Source organism: Onychostruthus taczanowskii, unplaced genomic scaffold (assembly GCF_017590055.1).
Source record: "Onychostruthus taczanowskii isolate IOZ18803 unplaced genomic scaffold, ASM1759005v1 scaffold10, whole genome shotgun sequence".
Lineage (NCBI taxonomy): Eukaryota > Metazoa > Chordata > Aves > Passeriformes > Passeridae > Onychostruthus > Onychostruthus taczanowskii.
In genome coordinates, this window is record NW_024496526.1 from 3,631,796 (window position 1) to 3,645,415 (window position 13,620).

The window sequence follows — 13,620 nt, forward strand, 5'->3', positions numbered from 1 at the left end:
TTCACCCAGCAGGTTTTTTCATTTTTCAAAGTTTGCCCTTTCAAAGACAAGTATCCTAGTTCCAGATCTGCTTTTGTTTAGGTTTCTATTTAATTTAAAAGGAATCCATTTTATGAGCACTAGGTCCGAGATTCCTCTGTACAATCAGGCCCTCTTAACATCAACACTAGTTACCAAAACAAAACCTAAAATAGCACCTCCATTTGCTGGTGCTCTATTTAATGAAAAAATCTGGGCTACCACATCCAGGCATATCTATGTTTTACCTTATTAATAAAACATGTTTGTTAATGTGTATTTCTAGATATTAAGATACATTCCTAAGTTCCCACAGAGATATTATTTTGGAAACTTTTATCTTTCCAATAACATTATAGACATTTATCCACATGATCACTGCCACCCCATAGAATTTCCTTCATTTTCTTAATTTTCCTAATTTTCATTTTTAATTCCACCTTCCCCACAAAGGAAGGTTGCCTTTCTCATCTTTACACTGCTATAGCTAGGACAGCATCACTACCAGTCCATATAGGCTACATGCCAGTGCTTCTGGTACCACCAATTCTGGGTCCTTGACTTCTGATCACAGCCACCCAGACCTTCCTCCTTTCTGAGGATACCATAAAAGAAAACAAAACACACCATCACAGAAAAACACCACCACAAAACCCTGTCACTGCAGAACATTTAAGTCTGCTAATTTTGGCCTCATCTTTGGTCTGTTTGAGATGGGAGTCAGTAGTGTTGGCTCAACATGAGGGACTGTGAATGGACTTGTCATGGATGTCACAGGGCCTGGCACATTTCTTCATCAAAACCAATGTTAGCCAAAAAAGGGGAAATGCAAATGAAAGAGGATGAATTAGACTAAGACAAAAATTGATTCTGGTAGACTAAGAAAGTCTCAGTGCCCATTCTGTTAACTGACTGTGAGACCAAAGAGTTTTGTTTTCAGTACTTTCTTTGTTTCTGATCCCACTCCAATTTTTGTGTGCTCTGTTTCACAGTGAGGTCCTTGAAAGCAACTAATGTGGCCCTGGCCATAATCTGCTTAAGGTAATTTATGGTGGTACAATACAGCTGACTTCAGGGAAGTCAATCCTGACACCAGGAAGGTCCCATAAACAGTCTCAAAGCCAAGTTTGTGAACTACGATTCAAGAGAATTGAATTTGAGTCCTCCTACCCTGCTTCTTGATCCTTAAGAGACCTTGAGGAATTAATTGTACCACTCTATCCAGCAGTACACATCTATAAAGAAGGGACCATAAAAATCCCATCCTTGACAGAATGACTGTTAGTGTCAAGCTAGCAGACAGAAAAAGTCCTTGTAACTATGGCAAGGACAGTCACATAGCTAAAATTAATAGATATGTAGGTGCAAGTCCCTTACTCTGACACTGACTGTGCTTTTAGTGCCACATAAGTAATTTCCTTTTATTTTGTCATGCTATTATCACTGAACATACAGTTTAAAGTAAAAAGGGGTAGGGGACTGGGGAAAACTCTGATTCCTTTCTCTCTTTAGCCCTGCAAAGGCTGGAGGCATTCAGCAAAATCCAAAAAAAAAAAAAGGATTGTGGTAATTACCTCACCTGCCTTGCTTCAAAAATTGCCTCTTCACAAAAAACCTCATGCGCTGCAGCTGCCCAAACTAAGACAACCCCAGATAATAATCCTGAGCTGTGCATTTGACTTGATTTTTTTCCTCACACTATGCAGATTAAGCAAAACTGACCGTATGCAGAAACCCAGGATATACAGACAACTGCCTCTGAATACTTACCCTAACACAGCCCCCCCTGTGGATCACACAGCAGGGTGGATGGGGGAAACACAGATGTTCCCCCACAGCACCAAACACAACTGACCTGTTACCTTCTTACCTGCTGAAAAATTCCTATTCTTGCTTGGCATCAGGCACAGGTGATTACCAAGCCTGGCAGAGGCTGGACACTGCTCAAACCTGGAAATTTCAGTAAAGATTTGGGTGCATCTTTTTTTTTTTCCTTCCTCCCTCACAGAACAAGAATCAGCAATTTTGGAGAAGCGATTTGCATTTTCTCAACCCAATAATTTTTCATATCAAAGAGGTGTACGTGCCAAAACACATGTGAGCCTAGGCATGTAAGAAAGAGGCAACAGCAGTCTGCAACTTGCCCTTGAGAAACATCAGGCAGTAATAAGCTATTCATTCATAGTGCTGCTCCCAGGCAGTGAAGAGCTTCAGAAGGGCCAAGATTTGGTCCTGAAGGAACTGTAAGACCCTGGGAGCAAAGGTCAGACTCCTAGAAGAGATAAATCTAGCTCTTCAGCTGAGCCACTTGATCAAATGCTATTGTTACAACTTCAAATCAGTGTGTTGACCTGAGGTCCCTCCAGGACAACAGAGCCCCAGTATACAATTTTCTCTATAGGCTGATTTAGAGATAATCTTGTCTCCTAAAGACTTTTTCATCAAAGAACAATACTCAGGCTCCAGGGGAAAGGATGAGCATCCCTAATCTCACTGCTTCATGACTGGATTAGGCAATCTAGATCTTCAGGTCCAGAAGCTGAAGCTGAACTCCCTCAAATCCACCTGCTCCTGCTGAACATCCTCAGGCCTGGCTGATTTAAAGACTGAAATAAGCAGCCACATGACGAAGTCCTCCAGCCCTGAGCCTTTGCTCTCCATAAATTCATCACAGTTTATAAATTCTCTGAAATCAACACTGCACCATCACAATGCTTAGCCCTTGTTTGTTCCACAGTGAATAACATAACTCCAGTGTTGGGCAACTTGACTTGCAAAAATCCAGACTGTCTGCTCCTCCCACCCTAAGGAATGCTCTTGCCTTCTCTCCATTGTATGGTCTGGATGGCCATGGGTTTGGAAGGAGGACAAAGCAAAACAAAGGGACACTACAGCAGTTTAAGACAGCAGCCTGGTCTCTCACACTGCCTCTCACCTCAGCTGGTTATAATCTCCTCCACAAAATGAAATAACAAGAGAATGACTAATGACTGGAAGATGAGTGTGCCTTGCTGAGGCAACACAGCAGGGCAAAGGACCATTGCCAAGAGCAGTGAGAATCTTATTTCAGTGCTTCCATGAATACAGCTGCCATTTCCCTATCTCCCCAGCTCCCAGCATGTCTTCAGAACGCTGCTGCGATGAAAAGGAAAAATCCTGTCCTGCTCTTCCACAAATTAATGCCTCCAGATCACCTTAGTTGCTCTGAACCCATTTTCTCTTAATGAGCTAGGCCAGCCTGATCTTTGTACCCCACAGCTGTTCACAAGCACCTATAAGAGATCTCTCAAGCACCCAGAGAAAGCAGCATGAACAGGATCAGCCAGGAAATCCCCAGATGGCCCAAGGGGAGGGAAAAAAGGCTGCATGATGCAACCTTGTACCCAAGTAAACCTGCCCTAACCAGTTCCCATCCAGGATAGTTTCTTCCCAGGGCAAATTAATTTCTTCCCGAGACAGCTGTTTGTTCATGTACAGATGTCCAGAGGCAACTGCCTCCTTGCCTCGTCTCCACCACTTATGCTACATCATCAATTATATTTCATGTTATTTCACTCCTTGCTTTGAGAAACAGCAGCTCTTGTTGCAGGTAAGGACACACTTCTCCCTCTTTGTTTCCCCATCTCAGGCCAAACCTTCATTTTATCTTCTGAGAGCAATATTAACTTCTGACAGACCCTGTTCTTCCTTACATTTTGATGGAAACAAAAGCAGTAGTTCAAACCCATTCCACCATCAGAATTCCCACATGGAACCTCTGGGGACTGCACTTTCTGTGGCAGTCTGAACTTCAGGGTTGTGTTGTGGTGCATTATCAAGAAACACTTGGAGAAAGGGAACTGGGATCAGGGAGCTGGGGAAGGAATCAGGAAAGTCTGACAGACATCAACCTGCCATCAGCAGGGGTGTAAGCAACATCTTTCAGAGGTTGCAAACAATAGGAAAGAAAAGGCTTAACAAGCCAGAAAGGAACAATTGCATTAAAATGTCAAGATTTTGACCAAAATACTCTTGAATTGGGGGAGAATGAGGCCAGCTTAAAATGTCAAGATTTTGATCAAAATACTCTTGAATTGGGGGTAGGATGAGGCCAGCTTTAACTTCTCTTCTGCCCAAAATGACAATGGACTGGAGGATTCTCCAGGGAGCAGAACAAGAACACTCCCCTTCTGTTCAGGGGTCTGGTATGGAGGAATTCTTTCCATTTAGCTTTCCAACATCAAATTTGTAGTATTTTAAGTACAAAAATTAAAAGAATCTCTGCCAATTTTCATTAAATTAGTAACAAATAGTTTGAATGGCTCCGAAGATTATTATACCAGGCATGAGATGACTGAAACATGGGAAATGTCACCACTTATGTTTAAAAAAACACACTAAAAAAAAATCATCCGTAGGACCTGACTCCCACAGTCAGTCTAAAGAGACTGACAAGTGACTACACATTTGCTCACCACCAAATCTTGTCCAGCCTAGCATGGAAATACCCAGAGACACAGGCTAGAAAATCTGCGGGTGCCAGACAGCATCTGTGTGCCACTGCAGCTGGACAAGGCAGAGGAAGAAAAAGCACTTGGCACATCCTAATGATGGTGCAAGACAAGCCAGTAAGTCTTCAGTGATTGTCTCCCTTCTAAAAGACCTAAAGCCCATCGGAAACATCAAACACAAGGTTCCCCTTCCAGTGTCCCCTGCTTTATCTCCTCACAGTCACTGTAGAGTGTGTGACCTTCACGAGGGCAGCACAGACAATGCTCATCCCAGAATAAGACCCAGGGAGGGACAGAATACAGACATCTCTGCAACAGAGCCTCAGCAAGTCTCATCTCCCAGATCCTGAAACAGTGACTAATTAGAAACATCTTTAAATCCCCAGCTGGGAAGGTGACTGAAAAGAGACAAAACATAAGGATAATGATGATATGTGCAAGTGCTGTTACTTGTTATCGACTCAAAATGTTGACAGCAGCTCTTAGCAAGCACGCACCAGTGAATAGTTTACATGCATTAATTCTCTCTTAAAAACCACGTGTTTAACCCTCATCAGAGACAGCACTTCTCCATTCCACATGAAACCTCAGGAATTGCCAAAATGATTTAAAGCCCTAGCAAACAAGAGCTCTTGGAAGTGATAATCAACCCCCTCTTGCCCACACGTGACTCTCAAGGTCTGCTTCTCATGCTCTACAGTTTCCAGATGGGACCCATCAGCAAGCTATCAATTGCCCCTTACATGCAGATGAACAGGTAATTAGTTAAATGGCCTAATTAATATTAATACACTTGAGTGATATAACTAACAAAGCTTGATTTTTAAGGAGTTTTATGTATCTTTCCTGAGAGTGTGTTTGTGAGTACATTGCTGCTTCTCTGATGTCTAATACTGGCTGTTTCTGCTTCAACCCCTTAGGAGACATGAACAAGGTAACAGTCCTACCACACAGCAACTATGTCCATAAAAGCCATAGGAAACCGGTATCTTAGAGCTCAATCCCTCAACTGAATTTTCCGGTTCAAAAGTTTTCAGGGTAGCCATAGAGACAAAGATAATCCACACGTGCCCACACACAGGCTCATTTGGAAGAAAGCCAGGCTCAAAATGGGACAGGCAGTGCATTGCTTTAAAGCAAGAAAAAGAAGTCTTTCCTGAGTTCAAGAGCCAAACAAGGACCACGTTTGCACTTTATTGCCCAGATGCCCCCTCAACAGAGTAATATGGCATGGCACACTGTAGAGGTAAAAGGAGAAAGACCTGCACTTTGACTGGCATCAGATGCTCTGGAAGCATGAAGTATGCATTCATATGATAGGGATTAAAAAAAAAAAAAAAAAAAAAAGAAGGTAAGATTTTGAAGTTTTAAAGGGTAGGGGAGAGACAAAGAACGGGCACAGTGAACTCAGCCTCATAAAACACATGCATGCACTCGCCTGCACCAAGCGGGGACGTGGAGCGCTCCGCTGCCAGGTCCTGGAGCAGCACAGGGGATCCTGCCCTCCCCATCCCCGGGGCTCAGGCGGTGGCACAAACAAGCAGGGACAGACACGTTATGGAGCAGCCCGCAGGGAAGCACAGAGCCAGTTGCTCACTCTCAAAGCCTGCGGGCAAGGCTTGCTCAGCGCCTGCCTGCAGCTGCTGCACAAGGGGAGCCAGGGATGCGGCCCCTGCGCGCTCAGCATCCCACAGCACCCCACACACAGGAATGGGATGTTCTGCCCCAGACACCATCCAGGCCACAAGGTGTTCCTGTATCGCCGTGACTCCAGCACATCACACATGGAGGAAACCCAGGGAGAGGGCTGGATCAAGCAGGAGAAATGAAGCTTGAATTCACTTAAAGTAATTTTAGGACCCATACGAAATACAGCAGGCCCAGGGGACCTTTCTGGCTGGCTGGGCCGGCCTCACCACAGCTGAGGAATTCAGAGGTACCTTCTGCAGCAAAGAACTCCTTCCAACTCCAGTGTCTGCCAGTAGCAACATTTGTCCCTGTGCCCCATTACCCAGGAGACCATTGAACCAGTTACTAATTCAAATATTCCACAAGTTTTCTGCTCTGCTCAGGTTGGGCCAGCTTTCAAGGAATATTGTCAAGGCAGATATATCCCTAAAAAATCCCCACCACACACATCACACCTCCAACCTGAACCCTTCAAAAAGTGAGAGAAAGAGAGGAAAGGAAAAAGCTGTGTCAGGATGGAGGACACAGCATGAAGGGTGCAAGCACAGGCACATCAACAGCTCCTGGGAAAGAGGAGGGGGCTGAAACACAGCCCAGACCTGCTGCTTAGCAGCTGGGATTTAACATTTATTGCAGCAAGAGAAATTAGTAACAGAAATCAGCACAAAGAAGGATGGAGGTGCCAGGTTCAATGCAGGCCTGCACCAAAGGAGAGCAACAAAAGTGGTCTTCAGGGAAGTGTTGGTTTGGTTTGTTATATTTTGTTTTATATTTTTTTTTTGGGAATAGATCTTCATACTCCTGATCACAGTCCCAGGAGTGTTTACCCTCCCTTAGATCTTCTTATTCCATCTTGGTGCATCTCCAAGGCATGAACACCCTGGAAACATGAACAGCAAGTGAATTTTTATTATTTTCTCTGCTGGGGCTCCTAGGGATTTGAAAGAAAATGCCTTTGTTAATGACAACAGCCAGCTTTATCAGCTGTAATTCCTACCGCTGATCCAAACAGAATATTATGAATGGGAGGAGTAAAATGAAAATCCACATCCCACAAACACTTGCCTCACTAAACATGCTGGTGCTGCTCAGGCATCTCCCACTGCATGGCTCCTTCTGCACAAGACCACCCCACCGACCCATTCTCCCCTGGGAGGAGGGGAGGGGGCAACATGTGACAGTGACTGTGAGACCTCAGGAGCCACACTCACCATTTTTGCAGGACAATCCCATCCCCATGCTCCTGTTGCAGATCCTCTGCAAACACCATGTTCTGCAGGGAGAGTGAGTGGACTGGAGGAGCCTTCCCTGCCATCCCACCTGGGTGCACATTCATGAACTCCCTGACCTGAGAGCAGCAGTGGTGCAAGATTGCTCTCTACTCTTATCTCGAACCACAAGCCTTTATTTCTATTTTCTCTCCCCCGCCACAGCTGAGGAGGGGAGCCATGGAGCAGCTTTAGTAGGCACCTGGCATCCAGCCAGGACCAACCCACCACAGATGTGCAGCACACATAGGCTCCTCTCTAAAATTTAACTGGTGCCAGCAGCAGCTCATGTTTCTGTTGCAGGTGGCAGAGCTCCCTACATCAGGATGAGCAGTGAACACCTCCATCCCACATCTGAAATTGTATGAGAAAAATGAAACATTAGCTCAGCTACCACCCATCTGAGCAGATACGCATGAAGTGAAGGCTCCTGAGATTTTCCCCAGTACCTGTGCACTTCAGTCACACTTCAGGTTGTGACTGCAGAGAATCACACAGTCCTCCGCTTCCAAGATTTCTTCCTGCAAGGAATGTGAACCACTTTGTGGCTTTCCCACACAGAGGAAGGGAGGAAAGCCAAGACACCAAGCAACCACAGGCTCTCAGAAAAGAATTCATGATGAAAAATTATAGCTTTTCCTCTCAGAAGGTGTGACTTTAAACTGGGAAGAATCTAGAACCTCATTGTGCACTGCAACACCTCACTCCATGGAGGGCTGCTGGATCAGGACTACACCTACACATTAGAACTCTTGCTAAAGCATGTCAGTCAATGAAGAGACTCAGCAGGAGCCTAGTTAGGCTGGTGGACAAAAGGGAGGAGGCAGGGAAAAACTGTGACAAATTGAAAATTCATCGTGAATTGCGTAACTTCATGAATAATTCCTTTCACGCCAAAAGAGATTCCTGCAAAAGAGGTAGCTTGAAGTAGGTCCCTCAGCTCCATTTAATGAAAGAGCTCCCAGACAGATGGCTGGTTTGGGTATTTGGTTTTTTTGGTGGAGTTTTTTGGTTTAACAAAAAAATAAAATAAAATAAAATAAAACAGAACCAAAACCAAACTCAATTGCAAGATGCAGCTGATCTTCTATCAGCAGAGAAGAGCTGGTGGAACCAACCAAACAGGTGACACTGATAGGTTTCCCTGCCCTGGCAGGACAAGAATTTGCTCAAAATGCAAAGATTCTCATTCACTTTTGCTAGAGACAATTTTTCACTTGTGAAAACAATAGACGAGATGCTCATCAGGGGGAGGAAGGAAGATATGAAAAAATATTTTTTCTAAGCCACTGATGATGCCTCAGGTTTTAGTCTTTATGTTTTTCAGATCCTGTGCTTCTTTAGTGTGTAGTTCTGAGCTTCATATTAGGGGATGGTAAGCTCTCTTCACAGAGTAGGGAGACAAAACAATTCCTTCTCTAGCTGGGGACCAAGGACAAATGATCCAAATCTCAGGCCCAAGAGCATTAACAACAGCAGAATGAAGTGAGAAAAACAAGAAGGGTGGGACTTCATAACCTAAAGCTATAATTGGACAATGAACTGCAATACGGAAATGGACCAGAACTTATTAAAGTGTGAGACCTTGTGACTGTACATCCATTTTTCTGACCATTTTGGGTTCATCTTGGGTGTAGCCCTGGCTGGGCTCTTGTCCTGTCCAAGGTGTATCCATTAAGGCCTTTTAATAAATACCTACTTTATTCTATAACTCTGTCTACCCTCTGTTCTAGGTCAGCCTTCACAAGGCATCACTGAGACTTATGAAAGCATCAGGAAAGAGGAATTGATGAAAAAAAGAAAGGGACTGGAAAAAAAGTCCCAGCAGTAAGATATACTTAAGTTACTGAGTGTCATGCCCAGAAGGAGGGAAACCCCACATCTAAAACTGCAGGATTCAAATCTGGAATCCAGCTCAGGAAGAGTCCCATCCCCTGCACCTCCCAACTGCCATGAAAGGGTTAGGCTTTTTCCATTTGCCAAATAGAATTCTGAAATAATCTCTTCTGGCCCTTCTTGCAACAAGCAATAGGACAAGGAAATACCCTTAAGCTGTAGCAGGGAAGATTTAGATTGGATATCAGGGAAACTTTCTTCATAGAAAGGATTACCAAACATTGGAATGGACTGCCCAGGGAAGTGGCGGTGTCACCACTAAAGGTATTTAAAAGATATGGCACTTACGGACATGGTTTAGTGGAGAACTTGGCAGTTCTGGGTTTATAGTTGAACTCAATGGCCTTTTTCAACCTAAACGATTCCATGATTTTGATGCACAAAGTGCACCATTTCCCAAAGGCAGGCATCTCAGGAGCAGTATTGCCAAAGAGCGCATCTTGGCCCTTAAGCACCCACACAGATGCTCTGATGTCTCATGTTCCAGTTGAACCCATGCTGCAGCCTTCCTCTCCAAGTGGACACTAACAGGGCTTTTCTTCCTCTATCTGGTCATTTATTTTTACCAAACTTTGAAGATGAAAATCATTGGTCAGACCTCTGCACCACCCCACCAGCAGGGAGCTGGTCAATGGATCCAAAAACTAGTGGGAAAGAGAAAACCTTTACAGAAAGCCGACTAAAATCCATTTGGTCCTGTGGGATCTTTAGGAGCCAAGCCCACTGGCTTTGGAGCTCCCTCCTTGAATTCCACATATTTTACACTATTTGCCTAAAACCAGATCCCCAACTCTCTGCCAAGCCCTCTTAATCCATCAGCTTTGAGTCCAGGACTGCAGCCCACTCCACAAGTTCCTCCTTTCTTCTTCACAGCCCCAGCTTCTCCTCCTCTTCCCTGAACACCACTCCCACAACTGCTTATTACCCATTTTTTCTCCTTCACCTCAGTTCCCCTTTTCCCTCATGAACATCATGAGCTCTAACTCCCTACCCAGCCAATCTCAGGTCCCATTTTTTTCAGGAGAGCCTGTGTATCTACCATGGGCTCCAGGACCAGGCAAGAAGACCAGAGAAAATGACAGGGTGGCAGGCTGGGTAGTTTGTAGGCTGCTGCTTATTGAGAGGGTGGGAGAGCACTGATTCCTTTTTCCCTGTTTGGAGATAGGGATGTGTGAAAGGGGTTCAGGATTGCCTCCTTCTCCTGCCCCTTCATTGGCATAAGCACTTTGGCAGCTCAGTGCTTCACACCCACTCAGGATGGCTCTGAGCACCCACATTCCTAACCAGGAGATGTTGCTCCACATGCTCTCACCCCAGCCCACTCCAGAAAGCGCTCATGTGGCAGAGCCAAGCCTTTGCATCCTCCTGTCCAGCTGGGCTGGGGCGTGAGCAGTGAATCCCACGGCTGGCCCCCAGCTGGGGAGCAGCTGTGCTGTACAAGTGCTGACTCAGGCGTGAGCAACACCAGCACAAGGGCATCGCCTGCCCTTGGCATCCAGGGCTAGACAGCCGGCAGCCTCAGCCCAGAACACGCTCTGCCCTGGTGAATCACACACCAACCCCGGCAAGTCCTTTCAAGACCCATCAGTCACCAGAGGGGAAAAAAAATTACATGCACACAAAGTAATTAGAGGTGTAACCCTCTCCCCTCCCTCTGTGCAGGCTTAATGCTTCCTTTGTCCAGGCATGTTTGCCTTGCTAAGTCATGCTTCAGGACAACTTTCTTGACAGAAAACAAAGGTTAATTAATATTTAAAAAAAAAAAAAAAAAAAGAAGAAGAAGAAAGAAACAAAAAACCACACAGAAGCCCCTCATTAAAATGGCCACCCTCTCAGCACAGCTCATACTCACTCTGGTCCTTCTTGGAAACAGAGCACTGACCCATGGCAATGGCCCCTGCAAAAAAGCCAAACTGCACACAATCAATTCAGGACCCTGTCCAGTGAAGGAGGGGTGGGAAACCAGCCAGCAGAGCAGATCAGAGACACAGCAATGTTCAAACCTGATGGCTGTAATCCACCTTACTCACAGAAATCCCAGACTCACTGACCATTTGCCTCCAGCTAATTCAAAACCTTCTTCTGGCAACACATCCTGTGACCTGCTGTAGCTCTGCTATCCCCTGCACCAGCAGCTCTGAGGAGTACATTACAGAGGAAGGGATAACAACTCCACACATACAGATATTCTGCTCCCATCCCTCCTCACCTAAGCAGCTGAAACCACATCAAAGTCACTTCCAGTTTATCACCTGCATTATCAAATGCTTCACCTCCATGGTGGAAGTCCCTCATTACAGCACACACATGAGAAAAGCAGGTACAAGTCTGCTTCAAACCTGCACTCTCCAAGTATAAAAATATCTCTTCCACGTACTCCTCCAGTTCACCTCGGACACACATAAGCACTTCTGATCCAGTTGGCTCAAGAGAGGTGGTGAAAGCACACATGCACACGCATGCTCACCAGCCAGCTCATTAAATCTAATTAGACAGTCTTCCACAGGGAATTTTGAAATTCATATCCAGCAATTACTGTGTCCTGTTCTTTCCTCAACCCTCTGGATGTGTGAGCATGATTATTCACCACATGAAAAATAAAAATTAATATGAAACTTCAGAGAGTTGCCATATGTGCACATTATCAGAGGTGCACTGTAATTTAATCAGTGTTCCTGCTTAGAGACGAATATGGTGGCAGCACCACAGGGAAACAACACTCAAGCCTCAGCTTTGGATCCAAATGTCTCCAAGAAACTGACAATATGGAATCATAAGTTTTCCTCAGTAACTTTATAAAAAATTTGCCCTGCTGACATTCTGGTGTGTAAGGTGTGAAGCCACACATGCGCAAGACCACCAGCAATGATGAAGATAACTAAGCCAAAGTGCAAAGGGACGGATGATCATTGTTGGACTCAAGGAAAATGTAACAGTCATTTCTGTGTGTGTCCAGAATAGGAAAACTGTAGTTTTTGGAATAGGCAAATTTGTAGTCCTTCTCTCCAAAACCCTGCACAGGACCAACCTCACCAGCAGCAACAGTTGCAGCCTTACCATGCTCAAGGAGCAGCTTTACTTGATGCCACAGAGCCATCAGCCTAGGGAGCCCAGGGAGCCAGCACAGCCCTTCTGCCATGGTGCAACGGGATCATCCCATGCAGCCACATCAATGCACACAGACATTTCAGTGCACACACGGGGTACAGGTGGCTGTGTGTCTGTCTGAGCATGCAAACTGCAAATTTCATGTCAGCCACTGAAGACAGAACACAGAAGTGACAGCACAAAAGCCACCAAAACTCTGTTCAACAAAGAAACTGCCATGATCTTTTTCAGATATACTTTGGGTCAAATCCAGTCGCAGGATTATGGAAAGGCTCCCCCTGGCCTTCTGGGAGCTGCATATGACCTTCATGTAGATGCACTTGCACAGGGCACAGCTAGTTCAGTGCAAGGTTGGCACTGCTCAGTGAGTTTGCAAGCTCAGCTAGTGAACCCAAAGGGTTTGCAATTTCCATAAAGCAAGTTTTTTCACACTTGCTCTTTCATGCCTTAAAGACACACAGAAAGGAAAAAAAAAAAAAAAAAAAAAAAAGGCCAAAAAACAAAAATCCAACCATAACACTAAAAAAAAAAAAAAAAAAAAAAAAAAAAAAAAAAAAAAAAAAAACAAACAAAAAAACCCTCCAACCTTAAAGCAGAAAAAATTATGGAATACAATATTATGGACACAACCATCATTTATATGGATAATGATGAATATTCATAGCATCTGCCTTTGTTTTTCTTGCTGATTGAGTATCTAACTTAGATTCCTACTGTTGACAGAATTGCAAATCCTAAAACCTACAGGATGACAAGTATCCATCTAGGGTTAGTGCACAAAGCTACCCTGACCAAGCTGCTTAGATTTAATGATTATTCTAATAGTAGAATTTTGTCAGAGAAACCACAGTTTCAATTTTAAAAAAACATGAGAAATTAACTGTGAACTGCAGCACACAAAGTCAGTGAATAGCTGTCAAAACAAGAAAAAAATAAAAACCACAAAAAAACCACACCCAAAACATTTTCACCAGTAAGATCCTTCAGAAGATCAAGATTCCAGCAAATTCATCCAGCCAGTAAGTGACAGAAGGAAACTATACTAAAAAAAAAAACACCCAAAAAAAAAAAAAAAAAAAAAAAAAAAAAAAAACGTTTTCCATAAGTTTTGTGACTTTACATTAGATGACTTTTTGTTGCTCACAATCAGA

General features: G+C 44.3%; 1 protein-coding gene across 2 annotated transcripts in view; it reads right to left on the reverse strand.

Annotated features, from left to right (window-relative positions):
* Window positions 1-13,620, reverse strand: part of IGFBP2 (insulin like growth factor binding protein 2) — a 51,945-nt gene that overhangs the window by 24,000 nt on the left and 14,325 nt on the right. The window contains exon 1 of one of the 2 annotated variants that reach the window (XM_041408873.1): window positions 11,701-11,764. The exons of the other annotated variant lie outside the window; for it this stretch is intronic. Within the exon in view, the coding sequence (XP_041264807.1) occupies window positions 11,701-11,764 (64 nt within the window). Of the gene's footprint in view, window positions 1-11,700; window positions 11,765-13,620 lie in introns of those variants that run through there. 2 annotated transcript variants of the gene reach the window in all.